Here is a 17,215-nt window from a genome sequence, read left to right on the forward strand (position 1 = left end):
TGTACTTCATTAGCAAAATTGTAAGAAAAAATAGAGGAAAAAATTCTTTTAACATTTTATCATGCATTACCATCATGTAAAGAAAATCCAAATCGAAAAGAATTATCACTTTTTTTAAATTTGAAGAAATCGGTAACAGTACACTCATGTCCTGGATTATCAGTACCAGTGATAGGAACAATACTGTGACCATCTCCACCCATCACATCAAATCCAAATCTTAATTCTTTTTTGGAGATTCCCATGTCCAGCATTTTAGCACTGACATGGTTTGAATTGCATGAGCTCGCTTTGCCTGAGTCGAGTATTTCAGCATTGACATGGTTGGAGTTGCTGGTGCCTCCTTGGTCAGAATCAGCAGAATCTCTGTCAGCATATCTTGCGTCTCCTTTTTGTAAAATTGTTGTCTCTGAAATCAAATCTTTGTCCCTTGTAACAGCATGTAAACTCCTCCTAACTAACCGAGTCTTGACAGTTGACTGATTGAATCCTGATGCCATCTTCACTTTCATTACACCTTAAAAGGAAGTATTCAACTTACAGATTTCATAATGGGACATTGTACAAGAAAAACAGTTTGTCGCATGGCTAAATTTGTCTTAGTGCATCTGCTGTGTATGTATTTCTGTTTTTGTCTATATAGATCTGTTTTTAAGATCTTTTAATGGCAATGATGGCAACAGAGCCTGCAGCGCATCATTGTCCAATGTTTTTTAAATAAGTAATTCATTTACTGCTCTGACATTCTGCTTTCTCGATTTCCTGGTTACACAGATGTACATGCTAATACATCACAGCCAATCAATAAAATTCTTGTACACAGGTGTGCATGCTAATACATCACCGTCAATTAATGAAACTCTTGTAAAATGATTAAACTGCTTGTTGAAATGATCAAAAAAGAATTGCTACATTTTACATTCCTTTATAAATATATATTTAGATATATTTAGATAGAAATATTTCAACATACTTTTGCTAAACAAAAAATGACAGTAATCTGGTTTGCCATGAACTGTAGATATATTTTAATTTATGTTGATTAATGACAGCCAGCAGCTTCATCTTCTGTTGGCAATATTCTAGAAACAAATGTAACTGGTTTTCATTCAAATAGTTTTTCAAAGGATGAAACTGTTGCGCAAATGAAAAGCATGTATAAAAAATAACATTTATCAACTGATGTTAAGTTTCACTGGAAATGATAACATGTCAGGCCACTGCTCGTCTCCAGACAAATTTGGCCTATCCAGGACAACTACTTTTTGCATGTGCTGCTTATGAAACAAAAAGAACATTTTAAAAAAGTATACAAAATAAGTTAAGGGGCAGTTGATGCAAAATTGCCAACTCAGACTTGTATCTATTCATTATAACTTTTTTCACTGATCTGAATTATTTAAGTAAAAGAAAATGGTGATAATAATGCTGTCAAAGACTTGACAATGGGAAAAAAAGACTGAGGTAGTCATAATTTGTAAGTAAATGCAAATAATTATAAGTCACTCCCATAAGGTTTCTGCAGAATGGAAAAAAGAGATATTAATACCAAACTATACAATGTATTGCTATTATTATAACAACAACAGAAATAGGTTATTTAGTGTCAGGTCAAAATGAAGGTTCATTGCTCAGGGACTCATTATAGTAGTTAACCCAGGCTGATGCAATAGTAGGATTTCAACCACTGAGCCACTGTGGCTTCTTGTAGGTTTCATATAATAATTGCTTTTTTATGCTCACTTGCAGCACTTTTCTGCTCCTGAACTTTCATCTTGCTTCTGTAATCCCCAAATGTATTTCTCATAGCTTGCCTTTTCTTGACCAATGGTGCTTTGGGGTTTGTTAGTATTCTCAAGATCTTCACTGCCTCCGTTGCTGTAAAGAAAGCAAAAGAAGAAAAAAATGGCACTTTGTTTCAAATGTATAATAACTACAGTATACTGTATAATCACATTTAAGGTCGAACTCATCTTGGCAAATGTTTTACATTGTGATCACTTTGGAGTCCATGTGCATGTGTGTACACTTGTAAACAATCTAGAATAAAGTCAATGATAAAGCTTCTTATTTTCAAGTTAAATAAAAGCTGAGGTGTTGACAAAAAGGGAATTTCTTTAAATATTTATATCTGTGACTATCAAGCCAGAGGTTTTTTTTCCTCTAGGTAGTGTGGTTTGTTATGGTTCATTGTGGTTTTCATCATTTCCATCAGAAAAATCATTCTAAGCCACCACAATGTAAAATTCCTTGGTCAAGGCAGTAAAACCATTTTTCTTAAGCGCAGTCATAAAAAGAATATTGAGATTAAGTTGACCTCAGATTGCCTGTACAAATTAAAATGAAATAAAAGGCATGGAAATTTTAATGGGTCATGCATCCTGGGCTAGATAAAATATTAAATCTTGTCTCAATCTGCATGAACCTTGTTTCTTCTTTAAATACGTTACTCCATCATAATACTTACTACTACCTCGCAAATCCAGCCCTCCGAGGGAAAAAATGTTAAGCTAAAAAGCTAAAAGTTATCTATACAGTCACCTAGGCAACAGTCAGGCAGTGATCTCCCCTTGGTACAGGAATTGGCACCAAATCCCAAGAATACCCCACTTACTACTTCCGCTTGTGCCAAGAAGCATGCTCTCATTACAAGAGACCTTGCAAAAACCAGAATCTAATTGGAAGAAATACCATTACAAATTGGAGGAGTCTTTTCACTTCTAAGACAAGTATACTCATTCAATATTTCCAATTTTTTTCTCTTCCTATGCCAACAAAGTTCTGCCTTTACAATTTTCTAACACTCTGTCCTCATCACACATTTAGGTACTTGAAGGGTAGCCTATGCAACTTTACATTAAGTATGGCTATAATTATATTATGTTCATGCAAGTCTCTAGTGTTTGTAGAAACCTCTAAGTATATGTGTACTTCAATTAAAAATGGGTACATACAGGTGTTTTTTATACCAAGGCTAACTTAGCATCCAGGCGCCTAGATTCAATGATTTTACTTGTACAGGCCATCCTTGAGCCTTGCAACAGGTAGTATTATAAAATTATATTATGCATGGACATTTCATTCCTTTATTAGCTTGTCTGCTATCACTAAATTCCAGGTAAAACATATGGTATAGCTTGGCACCACACCCTGTGTTCAAAGCCAGGTGCACTGAACTGACATGAATCATTAAGCATTCATACAGGTAGCATTGTGAATTGATCTGAAATATATATTGACTCTTACCTGCCCTTATTAGGTCATCTGCTAGCACTAATTCATAGATATATATGTGAAACTTTATTGATTTTACCTGATTAGAATATCACTGAACCTTTTCCTACATGTAAAATTGTCTCCTAATGGATATCTGTGGCACCTACTTTGTAAGTACCTAAAATGGATGCTTCAGTTCCTTTATGTGTCGTTTTATTGTTTGTAATATTGAAACTATTCTATATTACTGTATTGCTTCCACTCCGTTCAGAAACGTACAGGTAAGCTTTCTATGCATGGATCTCTCAGTCATGTCATGCTCATTCATGTTACTACAGGTGACACTGAGTAATGTTTATCTATATAGGCAATTCATTGGCCTTATTATGGGTAAGTTGTAACTAGAATTGAAATTATGCCTTCCTGTTCATACATGTAACTACTATAGGAGACACTCCAGTGATTCTTCTGTATAAATAGCCAAATTCACACACCCACGGGTTATTTTGGCTAGAATTGTTTATTTAGCATCCACTTTCTAAATATTCATAGCTGTTCTCTAATCTATATGTACAGGTCACATGTGCCCCTTTATAGGTAGTTATCTTTGTGATAAACTGCATGGATACTCGGGGGTCCTCAATGGCCGAGTGGTCTAAAGCACTCTCCGTTACGGATCATTGCCATCTCACCTCTGTCTGCGTGGGTTCTAGTCTTGGGTTCGGCCAATATGGGTATGTGAGAAAGCCTTCCAGTAGCTTCTCGTGAGTCGGTGGTTCTTTCTGGGGCTTTCCCGGGTTCTTCCACCAACAATAATGGCTGCCATGTAAAGCCTATCTTGTGCTGAAAAATGGCATTAAAATCTACAACAACAGCAAATCATAGATACTCACTTACTCACACTGCAGGACCCTCTTTATAATATGTGTATAGGGGGTCTTCGCTGTTTTTTGTCTTGCAGATTTGGGCCATCGACTAGAACAGTTGGACAACCACTCAACATGCGTAGTTTCTCTGGTTGTCACACCGTGACTACTTGTCGGACTAGCATATTATCGACAGAAGTCAAACATAAAGTGAGGGACAAATACATCTAACTACACATGGGCAGTGAGACAGAGAGAAGCAACAAGCATATCAAAATTCTGGACTTGATACATGGATCTAACATCCCATACACCATCTCAACCTCAAGAACTGGACACTGTCATGCCAGCCTAGATGGTCATGCTACTCCGTGACGGGCTTGCCCATATTAACTCTGATCATAATGGGCCAATGCCACAATTTGATTACACGTACTTCCAAGCTCTTCATAAATAGACATTTCCTACGAATGACTCACAGTCTATCTTACCACATGGTATTTGAAACCCTTCTGGCATATGATGTCCATTTTGGGTCCTCAGTTTTCTAGAGATGTTTCTTCACCTGCCTCAAGCCTCTGGCATCCAAGAGACTCCTTAGCGACATGTTAGAAGTAATGGGTTCCAACTCATAAGTGTTGCAAGGGTGGTGGGCCACTATCATCAACATTCTTCTCCAACTTTGCAAACAGAGACTTCTCTACCTTCCTCTATACATGAAAATACTGGCATTCAAGTTCCCTCATTGTTACTAGCTCTTACTTCAATAAGCAAATCTCCACCTGACATATCTAAACTGAAGTCTCCCGCCCATTCCCATCAGACTTCTGACAATGATCACTATGTATGCAAACATGGGGCAAGCAAGTCACATACCTTCTCAGACTGACATGGGACATGGGAATGTGGCTCACTTAGAATCATTGTTAATATGTCCACATCACCAGATAAATCTGGTTTTGTGAAGTCTGTCATTGGTGGCTGGCAAACCTATACAAGAACAAAGTTCTCATTATGCCCAATAACTTCACTGTGGTGATTGATCTCAAACAAAAAAAGTGGAACAAGTACCCGGACCTTTTTAAGTCATATCCTCAACAACAATCCAAGTTTCAGTCTGGCATCTCCTAGGCTAAGAAATATATTGACAAGCTGAAGCAAACTCATGATGGATTTGTACTATGACAAGCTGTAGTAAACTCAAGATGGATTTGTACTATGACAAACCATAGCAAACTCATTATGGATTTGTGCTATGACAAGCTGTAGTAAACTCAAGATGGATTTGTACTATGACAAGCTGAAGCAAACTCAAGATGGATTTGTACAATGACAAGCTGTAGTAAACTCACGATGGATTTGTACTATGACAAGCTGTAGCAAACTCATAAAGGATTTGTACTATGACAAGCTGTAGTAAACTCATTATGATTTGTACTATGACAAGCTGCAGTAAACTCAAGATGGATTTGTACTATGACAAGCTGAAGCAAACTCATGATGGATTTGTACAATGACAAGCTGTAGTAAACTCAAGATGGATTTGTACTACGACAAGCTGTAGCAAATTCATCATGGTTTGTACTGTGACAAGCTGAAGCAAACTCATGATGGATTTGTACTGTGACATGCTGAAGCAAACTCATAAAGGATTTGTACTATGACAAGCTGCAGTAAACTCAAGATGGATTTGTACAGTGAAAGGTGCAGTAAACTCAAGATGGATTTGTGCTGTGACAAGCTGAAGCAAACTCATGATGGATTTGTACTATGACAAGCTGTAGTAAACTCAAGATGGATTTGTACTATGACAAGCTGTAGCAAATTCATCATGGTTTGTACTGTGACAAGCTGAAGCAAACTCATGATGGATTTGTACTGTGACATGCTGAAGCAAACTCATAAAGGATTTGTACTATGACAAGCTGCAGTAAACTCAAGATGGATTTGTACTGTGACAAGCTGAAGCAAACTCATGATGGACTTGTACTATGACAAGCTGTAGTAAACTCATGATGGATTTGTATTATGACAAACCATAGCCAACTCATTATGGATTTGTACTATGACAAGATGTAGTAAACTCAAGATGGATTTGTACTATGACAAGCTGTAGTAAACTCAAGAATGATTTGTACTGTGACAAGCTGAAGCAAACTCATCATGATTTGTACCATGACAAGCTGAAGCAAACTCATGATGGATTTGTACTATGACAAGCTGTAGTAAACTCAAGAATGATTTGTACCATGACAAGCTGAAGCAAACTCATGATGGATTTGTACTATGACAAGCTGTAGTAAACTCATGATGGATTTGTACTATGACAAACCATAGCAAACTCATTAGGATGGAATTGTTTCAATGACAAGATGTAGCAAACTCATTAGGATGGATTTGGACTATGACAAGATGTAGCAAACTCATTAGGATGGATTTGTACAATGACAAGATGTAGCAAACTCATTAGGATAGATTTGTACAATGACAAGATGTAGCAGACTCATTAGGATGGATTTGTACAATGACAAGATGTAGCAAACTCATTAGGATGGATTTGTACAATGACAAGATGTAGCAAACTCATTAGGATGGATTTGTACAATGACAAGATGTAGCAAACTCATTAGGATGGATTTGGACTATGACAAGATGTAGCAAACTCATTAGGATAGATTTGTACAATGACAAGATGTAGCAGACTCATTAGGATGGATTTGTACAATGACAAGATGTAGCAAACTCATTAGGATAGATTTGTACAATGACAAGATGTAGCAAACTCATTAGGATGGATTTGTACAATGACAAGATGTAGCAAACTCATTAGGATGGATTTGTACAATGACAAGATGTAGCAAACTCATTAGGATGGATTTGGACTATGACAAGATGTAGCAAACTCATTAGGATAGATTTGTACAATGACAAGATGTAGCAAACTCATTAGGATGGATTTGTACAATGACAAGATGTAGCAAACTCATTAGGATGGATTTGTACAATGACAAGATGTAGCAAACTCATTAGGATGGATTTGTACAATGACAAGATGTAGCAAACTCATTAGGATGGATTTGGACTATGACAAGATATAGCAAACTCATTAGGATGGATTTGTACAATGACAAGATGTAGCAAACTCATTAGGATGGATCTGTACAATGACAAGATGTAGCAAACTCATTAGGATGGATTTGTACAATGACAAGATGTAGCAAACTCATTAGGATGGATTTGGACTATGACAAGATGTAGCAAACTCATTAGGATGGAATTGTACAATGACAAGATGTAGCAAACTCATTAGGATGGATTTGGACTGTGACAAGATGTAGCAAATTCATTAGGATGGATTTGTACAATGACAAGATGTAGCAAACTCATTAGGATGGATTTGTACAATGACAAGATGTAGCAAACTCATTAGGATGGATTTGTACAATGACAAGATGTAGCAAACTCATTAGGATGGATTTGTACAATGACAAGATGTAGCAAACTCATTAGGATGGATTTGTACAATGACAAGATGTAGCAAACTCATTAGGATGGATTTGTATAATGACAAGATGTAGCAAACTCATTAGGATGGATTTGTATAATGACAAGATGTAGCAAACTCATTAGGATAGATTTGTACAATGACAAGATGTAGCAAACTCATTAGGATGGATTTGTACAATGACAAGATGTAGCAAACTCATTAGGATGGATTTGGACTATGACAAGATGTAGTAAAATCATTAGGTTGAATTTGGACTATGACAAGATGTAGTAAAGTCACACTGACTTTGTATTATGACAAAATTTAGCAAACATGATGGATTTTTAACAACGATAAGCTGTACCAAAACATTTCTTCATGGTAAATAAAACATTAAGGAGAATCCTTTGAGGAACTCAATAATTAGTCATCACTGAAAAATACAAATCAAGTAAACAAATGAAAGAAAGAAAAGAATCACTGAACATGGTCTGGTGATGTATTATAAAGTAACAATCATACATTAGATTTTGTTCTGTGAAATGGGCTGCTACTGTACAAGAAAACATATTCATTTATTTTTATTAACAATGTATGTAAAGACTTTCATGCTTTTATCATCAATGGGTTTCAATTGATCATGTGGTTAATATAAAATGAAACCAAAAAAGCATATGGTGAAAAACACATTAAGTTTAAAGATGGACATGACACTTTGGGTATATAGCCTTATAACAGGGTTAGCTAACAATTAAATCACCTTGTCTGGAATCAGGTCGCTGTGTCTCTAGTCCTAATTCCAGTTGTTCCACACACCAGCTCAGTTCCTGCTCAAACCTCTCTTCCTCTGGTAACTGCTGCTGCTAAGGACAAAAATGCAAAAACACATTTTAGTCAACAATTGAGAAATAAGGTACAGTGTATGACAATTTACTATGAACAACCAACGTATCAAAAGGCTGACAGATCCATCAGCTCAATGTTTGCTTCATACAGTCCAATTTTAAACAATGAAACAAAATGACAATCTTTACAAAGAATTACTTAAATTTCTTGTTTTGATTTTGAATGGTTGAATTTATAATATGGATACGGTTCAACTAATATAAATCTATGGAAATAAGAGTTAAATATATCCTTTTACATATGGAGCAAGTCACTGGTACTTTTCAGAGAGACTTGTTTGCAAGCTGTGAGAATCACTGTCAGCCACCTGCCATTGTTGTGATACTGTAATAGCATCTGGCATTGCTTGTTCACAGTAAATCAGTGTTCACTATGTAGTATGAACTATTCCAAGCTACTATTCCTTCTGCCAACCAAAGTGGTCTCTAAAGACAGATGATCTCTCATTAAAGGTCCTGTGGCAAATCCCATGCAAAACATTGCTGATTTATGCACGAAAAATATAGTTTTCATGTCATGATATTCCAAAACAAGCAAAATGTTACTGTATCCAGAATCTACAGTTGTTAGAATACCAGAAATTATACCATTACCTTTGGGTTTCACCAAAATAATTGCTCTGAGAACAAATTTTCAATATACCATATGTACCCACTTTTAATTCAAGTCCACTTGCAAATAACATAGACACTGATTTGCCATCAAATAATGCAGTTTTTGCTACTATCAGAAATTATGTTTTACTGAATCTTAGCTTATATATTTATAATACTTCAATTAGCTACCTACCTACCTATCTCAAAGGTGAGATCATAACTCCATGTACTATGCTGCCAATCTCTCTATGATGCCAATTTTGTCTGTGGACCTTGTCAAGTTTATACTTTGATTACATATGCCACAGTTTGCACCAGACAACTTGCTAAAAGCAGGTTAGGGTTGTAACCTTATAAAATCAACCAGACTCCTGCTAAGAATTTTGGTCCTTGAATCCTTTTCAAGATTCCTAATGGAATCTAGATGTATGTAAGACATGTATGAATGGGGTGAGGATGGGTCAGGAAGTTTTGGAACATATATTTTTGGACAGTTTGGAACTCTCCTTATAATTATTGGATACCAGTAACAGAAAAACCCATATCGATGTTAATACAGTAAAACCTGTTATGAGAGACCGACCCTTCTGCCAAAAAAATGGTCTCTCAAGAGAGGTGGTCCCTCATAACAGGTTAATACAAAAAGACATTTCCAAGGTCCTGTTTCAAAACAATTTAAAGAAAAATAACCATAACCAGTGTACATATAGTCTATTCTGTATTAACTGTTCTTGCTAAAATACTGTATGCATTCATCTTATAACAAAATTATACAGAAAAAAAGATATACTTCTAGCAATAAACATGAAATTACATTTACATCTGAAAATCACATGGACGTGTATTAGCAAATTAAATCATTTCTAATTAACCCCTTTTCTTTATAGCACCCTAAATTTGTTTTACCAACATTTAAACCACTATTTTGCAAGTGATTGGCTCTTTTTCACTTCTTCCAGTTTTATTAATTCTTTTCTCCAGCATTAAATTTTTTCATGGTTTACTTGGAGGTTCTTCCATTGTTATTAAGGTACTAGGTGTTAACATTATGAGTCCTCAGTTATAATATCAACCGTAAAGATGGTTTTGACTAGGCTTTAGGAAAATATTACAAAGCCATACATGTTCACTGCATATCAAACAATGAATGAAATAAAAATAAACCACAGTCTCATCCAGAAACAGAATCATTTACTAAGAGACAAAAGTCAAAGGCTTAATTCAAAGAAGGCATACAGGGATTAACTCTACAGTATAAACAAAGTGTGCAACCTGGTCACACCAACTTGAATATAAGACTGCTCTATGACTGGGATGTACTCACTGTGACATCAGGGGTAAAAAAAAACACACAAAAAGAACATGACGAGCCTTTAACACTATCAATCGAAACCCTCAAATGATTCTTACTTGCTGGTTTAATAGACAAAGAACTTTTTCACCTCCTAGTAATACGGATTAACTCTAAAGACAAACAATATACGCAACCACTACCAGCACTACAATGGCAAATTCTCTACATGCAAACTAGCCTGGTTTATGGACTGTACCATCTTTCACTATATATAAACCAGTAGCCAGAATTATCTTGACTATTCAAGTGATCATTGTTACAAATGATTACATAAAGGTCTCTGTCCTTGAGATACAATCGTTCATAGCGCTGGATACTTGGTCTTACTCATATATATCGGCAGTAGCTACAATGGTCCCACTACAGTAAGACTGGGAACCAAACTAAGTTCTGGATGAAATACTCTACAGGTACGCTGGTCAGGTTTACAATAGAAAATATGAAATACTATAAGCATTCCTACAAATTTCAGATACCGCTAACCATTTCCGAATGTATCGGAATAAGTAGTGCACGTGACCTCAAAATCTGAGTGATACTAAATCATGTTGAGACTTAGACAAAATTACATTCGTAAATTTGTACAAGTATTTTGAGCTTAAAGGGCAAACTTACAAAGATTGTAATGAGATTCAAAATAGTGCTAAAGCTGCCAGAATTTATCGTTCGGATAGGACAGTAGCTAAGTGTAAGAAAGTGTGTGATGCCTAGCTTAGTGTTTGGAATAAGTCCTTCCTTGGATTGACAAAATTCAGTATCACTGATGGACTAACAAGTTGCATTTCATAAAAGTTGGGATGGCAGGGGCTTATTATTTGAGCATACAAATGCAAGGGAAGTCCCAAGGCCATCCATTGTAGATTTCTGGATGACCTGGAGATCTCAGGCATTTAATGCTAATATCAGATACCCTGGGGTGTACATAATGTTATAACCAACATGAATATTAGATACCCTGGGGTGTACATAATGTTATAACCATCATGAATCCCAAACATCCTTTGCATTAAGTTCAGGGTATAATGTGATTCTAAGTATCCTGGTACACTGACAAATTTAATTCATTCTATCAAACATCACATAACAACAATATATTTCACATTCAAAATTAACATTATAATTGCAAATCATGTATGGTAAAGCTGGTTTGTGAAAAAGGCAATATTTTTGCTCATAATAACGGACATCATATTTCTGAGAAATAAAGGCATACAAGTTTCAGCACAAGTTACATGACTTACCTCCCCTTCTTTGGTAGCTCCATTTTTTACTTCACCTGCATTATCACATCTGTTACTGACCACTTCTGGATTCTAAATATAAAAAGTTTAATTTACTTTCCTGGCCATGCAAAGACAACACCATTTATCTCTCAGTTCCAGGACCACTTCTCCATTGATTCAATGCTTCTTACCTTATATACCTGCTTGCAAGTCAAGTCCAACTGCAAACTAAACAGTAGAACAAACAAGATAAGCAGTATTTTGTTTTTGTTCTTTGGTTTCTATTTTTAAAATTTTTATCAGGTTCATACTCCCTTCATGTTACACTACAACCGTAAGGCTAGTTTCCTTTCTGGATTCTTAAATTATTGGTGAACTTCATAAACATTCATTATTTTTCAACCTTTGATGTGCAACTGCTCTGTGCTGTAATAATCCTTTTGATATGTGTATTTGTTAAGGACTGGCCTTTCCTTTGTCAAATGTCCGAGTAATAGAGACAAAATAAAATACTGGTTGTTAAATATAGTTTCAAAAAATAAAAAGAAACTTTATAGTAAATTGTGTTCCTCTGAAAGTACTTACCAAATTACATTAACATTAGAAACACCTTCTGCTACCTCCAGAATGCCGCCATTCCATACACTCGAAAAGTCTATAAGGTTTATAGACAAAGGGAAGTAACTCTAACATTAGCTCCCCTTACCCCCACCAGACAGCACCGCATATACCAGATATCAACAGTTTTAACCTGAGCACTGTTTGAGACAGGATATCAATGATTTGACAATTTTATTAGTCACGCCGAGAAAGCTTTGATTACTTTTATAACTTATGCATCATCACCAATTTAATCTAACACTGTTCCAACAAGACATGGCATCATTCACTGGCCAAACAATTGCAAGTGTTTACATTCACATTCAACAGAATTCACTTTCAACTCATGTGAGAGTAGCCTTCAAAAACCAATTGATACACAGGTGTTCTGTTCTGACAATGATTAATATTAAAAAAGTGAGTGTTCTGAAGCGTTTAATGTTATGGTAGTCCTTTTCTCAGGATAATTACAATGATAAGGACTAACTGTTAATTAGTTACACTGGCCTCCTGTCTTGTTGACAAGTCTAGCCTTTAGCTATTTTGGAGATCGGCAACAGCTGACCAACATATGTACATGGGGAGTGTTCCAATGAAAAATTAGGTATGCTAATGGAAGAAATGTTTTTTTTCTTTAATTGAACACATATTTAACTTGGAAGTGCAATACCTTGTAAACCCTGTGTATATCTAAGTAGATATATACATGAAACAAAATGACAAACTTCAGTACAAAATTGGTATCAAAATAACCCTGAAAAATAACAATGCAAAACGTGATGAAGACCAGAACTAATACAGATCCATTAATCAGTTATTGACCTGAATATTTAAGCATGCAAAATATCAAAAAGAACTCCTTGCATTATTCTTATTTTGGGGTGAGGTACCTTCCACAGATGCATCAGCAATTTTAAAAAAAAGTTCAAAAACCAATGGATACACAGGTGTTCTGTTCTGACAATGATTAATATTAAAAAAGTGAGTGTTCTGAAGAGTTTAATGTTATGGATCAAAAGAAGAATGATTTTACTTATCTTCCATATACAAAGGTCAATCAATATAAATTTATTATCACTAGCAAGTGGTCAACAGTTTGACACTACCTGAGAAGAAAATTCCATACCAAATAGTGCCTCACACAATTAGTGTCCCATACCAGTAATATCAAAAGAAAAAAAATGGAGAATCTACTTTTTGGTCTAGAAAGGCTTGTGAAACAAACCAGATATAGGGATGGGAAAATATGAATAGGTGTTTTCTGAGAAATACTGCATGACCTTTGGGAGTTGAGTATTAGTCCCAAAAAATTAGTTCATATTTTCCATTAAAAATGCAGGATTTGTTTTCCTACCTAAGGCATAATAATAAAGGAATACACTACAAGAAACAAAGTAATTGAATTTATGCTGTATTTCAAAACAAATACACAACCAAATATTCATCAATACACAGTAATAATATCAATGTGTACACTGCACCGACCTATGACCTTTGCATTTTGTCACATGCTCGACATTAGTTTCTAAAATATTCTCATTCTGTTAAAGTTAAACTTGAAATTTAAAGTCATATTTTGAATCAACGCGAATTGAAAAAACTTTTGCAGTTGGTCTGTAATAGATGGATTTTGTTATCTGTTGATCCAACTCTATTCTGCTTTTCCGCTTATGATGGACTGGATATTCAGTCAATTCAGTGCTGTAAGGAGATTGTGATTTCATTAGGAAATGTAGAAATTACAGTGTACAGGTTTCCATGACATGGGAAATGTCATTTGGATTTGCAAAACTAACAAAGTATATTTTGAGGAAATTCAAGATGCATAAATGTAAATATATTTATTATCATTCTTACTACCAACTCAAGAAGGTATATGTTTATGCCCTGTCACTTGCACGCTCACTGTTGGAGGGACCCCAGCTATACAGTCAGTGTGTCTTCTATTACTAGCCTAACACTGTATCAAAATAGTTAAACAGGGAAAACTGCAAAGCAGCTGTTGTGTGACAATCCATTTAGCCAGCAGAAATAATACTTTTTCATCATCTTTGCTTATTTAGTCTGAAACTCTTCAGTTGCACTTTCTCCTCAAATTTAGTGTTTTGACTGACTAGTAAAACACTACATCTCTGTTAGATACGCGATAGCCCTTGGCCTCAATATGCTTTTCTTTGCAATTTTTACATACTCAAGAGCATTGGTCAGTCTGAACCATTCTACTGGCAAAAAGCTGCAAATATTTCTTTTAAATAATTGTTTAAATGATCAGAATGGTATTTTAAATTACTGCGTGTCTCACGTTTGTTGTTGACATTGCAAATATCATGTTCATTTATTTGCTTGTTTGACAGTTTCATTTGTTACTCAATGAACATGTCCAAATCATTAACTTTTATCATCTCTAATTTCAAATGGACAAAACAGCTTGTTTAGTTCATTGACAAATAAATTTTATAAACCAATAGTTAAATCTTATACTGAATGAGCAAACATTGTTTGTTTACAGAGTAATTCCTATTATTATATGCTCATATTTTTCTCCATTATCTTTACATTGTCAGAATCGTGCAATATTTTACAATATTGCACACCTTCGTATTGCATTCATGTGCATAAAGGAACTACTTTCTATTGTAAACAAACAAACGACAAAGATGCCAATACTTTTGATTTGTAAACAAATCATGTACACTCGCGTAGTAGGCGCTTTACATTTTGGTTGATGAAAATATACTTTCTTAGTTCTGCAAATCCGAATTACATAAGCCATGTCATGAGTTTTCAAGCCTGATTACACATTTAGAAATTGTACTGAAATTTTGACTATATTCCAAGTGCATTTACATCATCCTTACTGCACTCAAAATGAAATAAACATTAAATTCAATAGCGTCTTTTTGATAATTGCAATTGAAAGACTTCATATTTTTCCACATTTTGATTTGAAATAGTCAATGACAGAACAAACACGTGCAGATGTCAACACGCTTCTATGCGCTGCTTCAATCCGATGTATTTCATGTACAATTTGCACAGAAGAATCCAGTCCATAATCACGAAATTTCATAGAATCAATGAAAATACCAAAATCTATTCATTCCAGATCAAATGTAAAACTTGTTGCAATGCGCATTCATTCACAATATGACTCCAAATTTCAATTTTAACTGGACAAAAATGCCATTTTCTTTCGAAACTTGTGTCTAGCGTGCAACAAGTTCAAATTTATCTGGGTGGAGTAATGTGCACATTAACAATGTTGTTTTTGTGTAATGATGAATCTGCGCTTGTGTATTTAGTTTGGAATACAGCATACATTTATTTACGTTGTTTCTTGTAGTGTATTTTGTTTATATAATTATGCCTTAGGAAGAATAAGAAAATGAGCATATAATAAAAAGGTTCCTGCATTTGTATGGGAAAATATGAACTCGTTTTGTCATATTTTTCCATACAAATGCAGTAACCTATAAATACACCATACTATATTTAGGCAGTGTTGTGCAGTATGACAAAATTTGGAAAAACACTGCACAATTCTGACAATGTAAAGTTGATGAGGAAAAAAATGAGCATGTAGTCAAGTCGAAGTATTGAAATCTAAAAAACTAACATATATGACAGAAACGGCACATGAGGAAGTATTAATATAAATTCAGTTAATACAATGATTTCTTTTTTAAGCCTAATTACCAACACTACTTTTCCACGAATAAAACTGTCAGCCATTAAACAGAATTTACTTTTTGCATGCGAATATTTTAATTTGTCCTTATTACATGATCTCAATTCCAAACCATGTCAATTAATTAATTAATGCTACACTATTAATTCTATTTAATTTTTGTTCTTATTATTATTATATAATTTTTCTCGGAGCCATGTTTCAATTTTAATTACGAAAATAGGCGCCACCTCAAAATAAGATCGATATCACTCAATCATTCAAAGCATTGCTGTAACGGATACATGCTATTAATCAATAATGACTTTTGATTTCAATAAACGACTGTTTATGATGCAAACCTTCTTTACCCTTTGATTTGCACCTTTGTGTATTTTGCTCATGGCCAATCAGTGTTAGACGACTGTGGATTACGGTGCAACAGATGAACGAATTAGGGTTATGAGAAAGATATGGTATACACTAATATCGTCAATGCAAAACCGCTGAAATATGGCTGCGGATTAAGGTGATCTCTCTCTCTCTCTCTCTCTCACACACACAAATCAGTTTATTTGGTACCGAATATTTATAAATTGTTCCATTCATTTATGACGCACACTGCTAAACCATATTTCCTAATATAAAGTCTATATTACTTTTGTATTTTTTTTTCTGTTTCTTTTTTTAATGCTTGCTGTTCTTTGTATTTTGTTGGCATTCCCTAACGCCGTTACTTCTATAGTGATTCAATATATGATTTCAATAAGATTTAAGCTGCTGTTCTCTAAACAGTGTAAAATAAGAAAAAGTCAGTCATATAATGTGTACTGCACAGAACTACCAAATTTTCTGACACGTGTGTAAGTATATACAGTTTTATATTTATGCAAGATCAATACTCTATTACTACTACTACTACTACTACTACTACTACTACTACTACTATTGCTGCTACTTTATCCTTGTTTCTGTATATGTTGCTATTTTGATAATAATAATAATAATAATAATAATAATAATAATAATAATAAAAGTAATTAAATAGTGTTTATTTGTAATACAGGCCACTGGCCCGTGATACATATCCATACATACATAAAAGTAATCATTATTGCATTTTTCGATCTGCATGGGATATAAGTTTATATTGCACAGTAATCACACAAACGAATTAAAGGGGGACCTTAAAACCTCTGTGAAGCAAGTTTTGTAATATTGATATAGAGTCTTATGAAGTAGGGGTTGTTGATAAAATGGTTACTCTAATCTTTAAGGCTTTTATAGTAAACAGTGCTAA

The 17,215-nt window shown here is 34.6% G+C and overlaps 1 protein-coding gene across 4 annotated transcripts; it reads right to left on the bottom strand.

The window, feature by feature from the left end:
• Nucleotides 1-43: 43 nt before the first annotated feature.
• On the bottom strand, nucleotides 44-16,418 carry LOC149772763 (uncharacterized). 4 transcript variants are annotated; one of them, XM_089947332.1, is made up of 5 exons: nucleotides 16,278-16,418; nucleotides 11,667-11,738; nucleotides 8,330-8,429; nucleotides 1,744-1,878; nucleotides 44-517 (listed from the first exon to the last, which is right to left on the bottom strand). In XM_089947332.1, the coding sequence occupies exons 1-5, from the start codon at nucleotides 16,317-16,319 to the stop codon at nucleotides 60-62; spliced, it is 807 nt and encodes a 268-aa protein (XP_089803458.1). In that variant the 5' UTR covers nucleotides 16,320-16,418; the 3' UTR covers nucleotides 44-59. The 4 variants fall into 4 exon arrangements, with proteins under 4 accessions (XP_089803458.1, XP_089803457.1, XP_089803460.1 ...); XM_089947331.1 differs by having other exon boundaries at nucleotides 8,330-8,432; nucleotides 16,278-16,417; XM_089947334.1 differs by having other exon boundaries at nucleotides 16,287-16,405.
• Nucleotides 16,419-17,215: the final 797 nt, after the last annotated feature.

The sequence above is a fragment of the Sinohyriopsis cumingii genome, unplaced genomic scaffold (assembly GCF_028554795.1).
Source record: "Sinohyriopsis cumingii isolate HCF-2022 unplaced genomic scaffold, ASM2855479v2 utg001176l, whole genome shotgun sequence".
Lineage (NCBI taxonomy): Eukaryota > Metazoa > Mollusca > Bivalvia > Unionida > Unionidae > Sinohyriopsis > Sinohyriopsis cumingii.

Coding starts and splice junctions, on each gene's coding strand:
- LOC149772763 (XM_089947331.1), bottom strand. CDS start 16,319: ATGAGCAAAATACACAAAGGTGCAAATCAAAGGGTAAAGAAG. Junction 1,879..8,329: donor GCGACCTGATTCCAGACAAG/GTGATTTAATTG, acceptor CTTTCTTTACAG/CAACGGAGGCAGTGAAGATC. Junction 518..1,743: donor GGAGCAGAAAAGTGCTGCAA/GTGAGCATAAAA, acceptor CTTCCTTTTAAG/GTGTAATGAAAGTGAAGATG.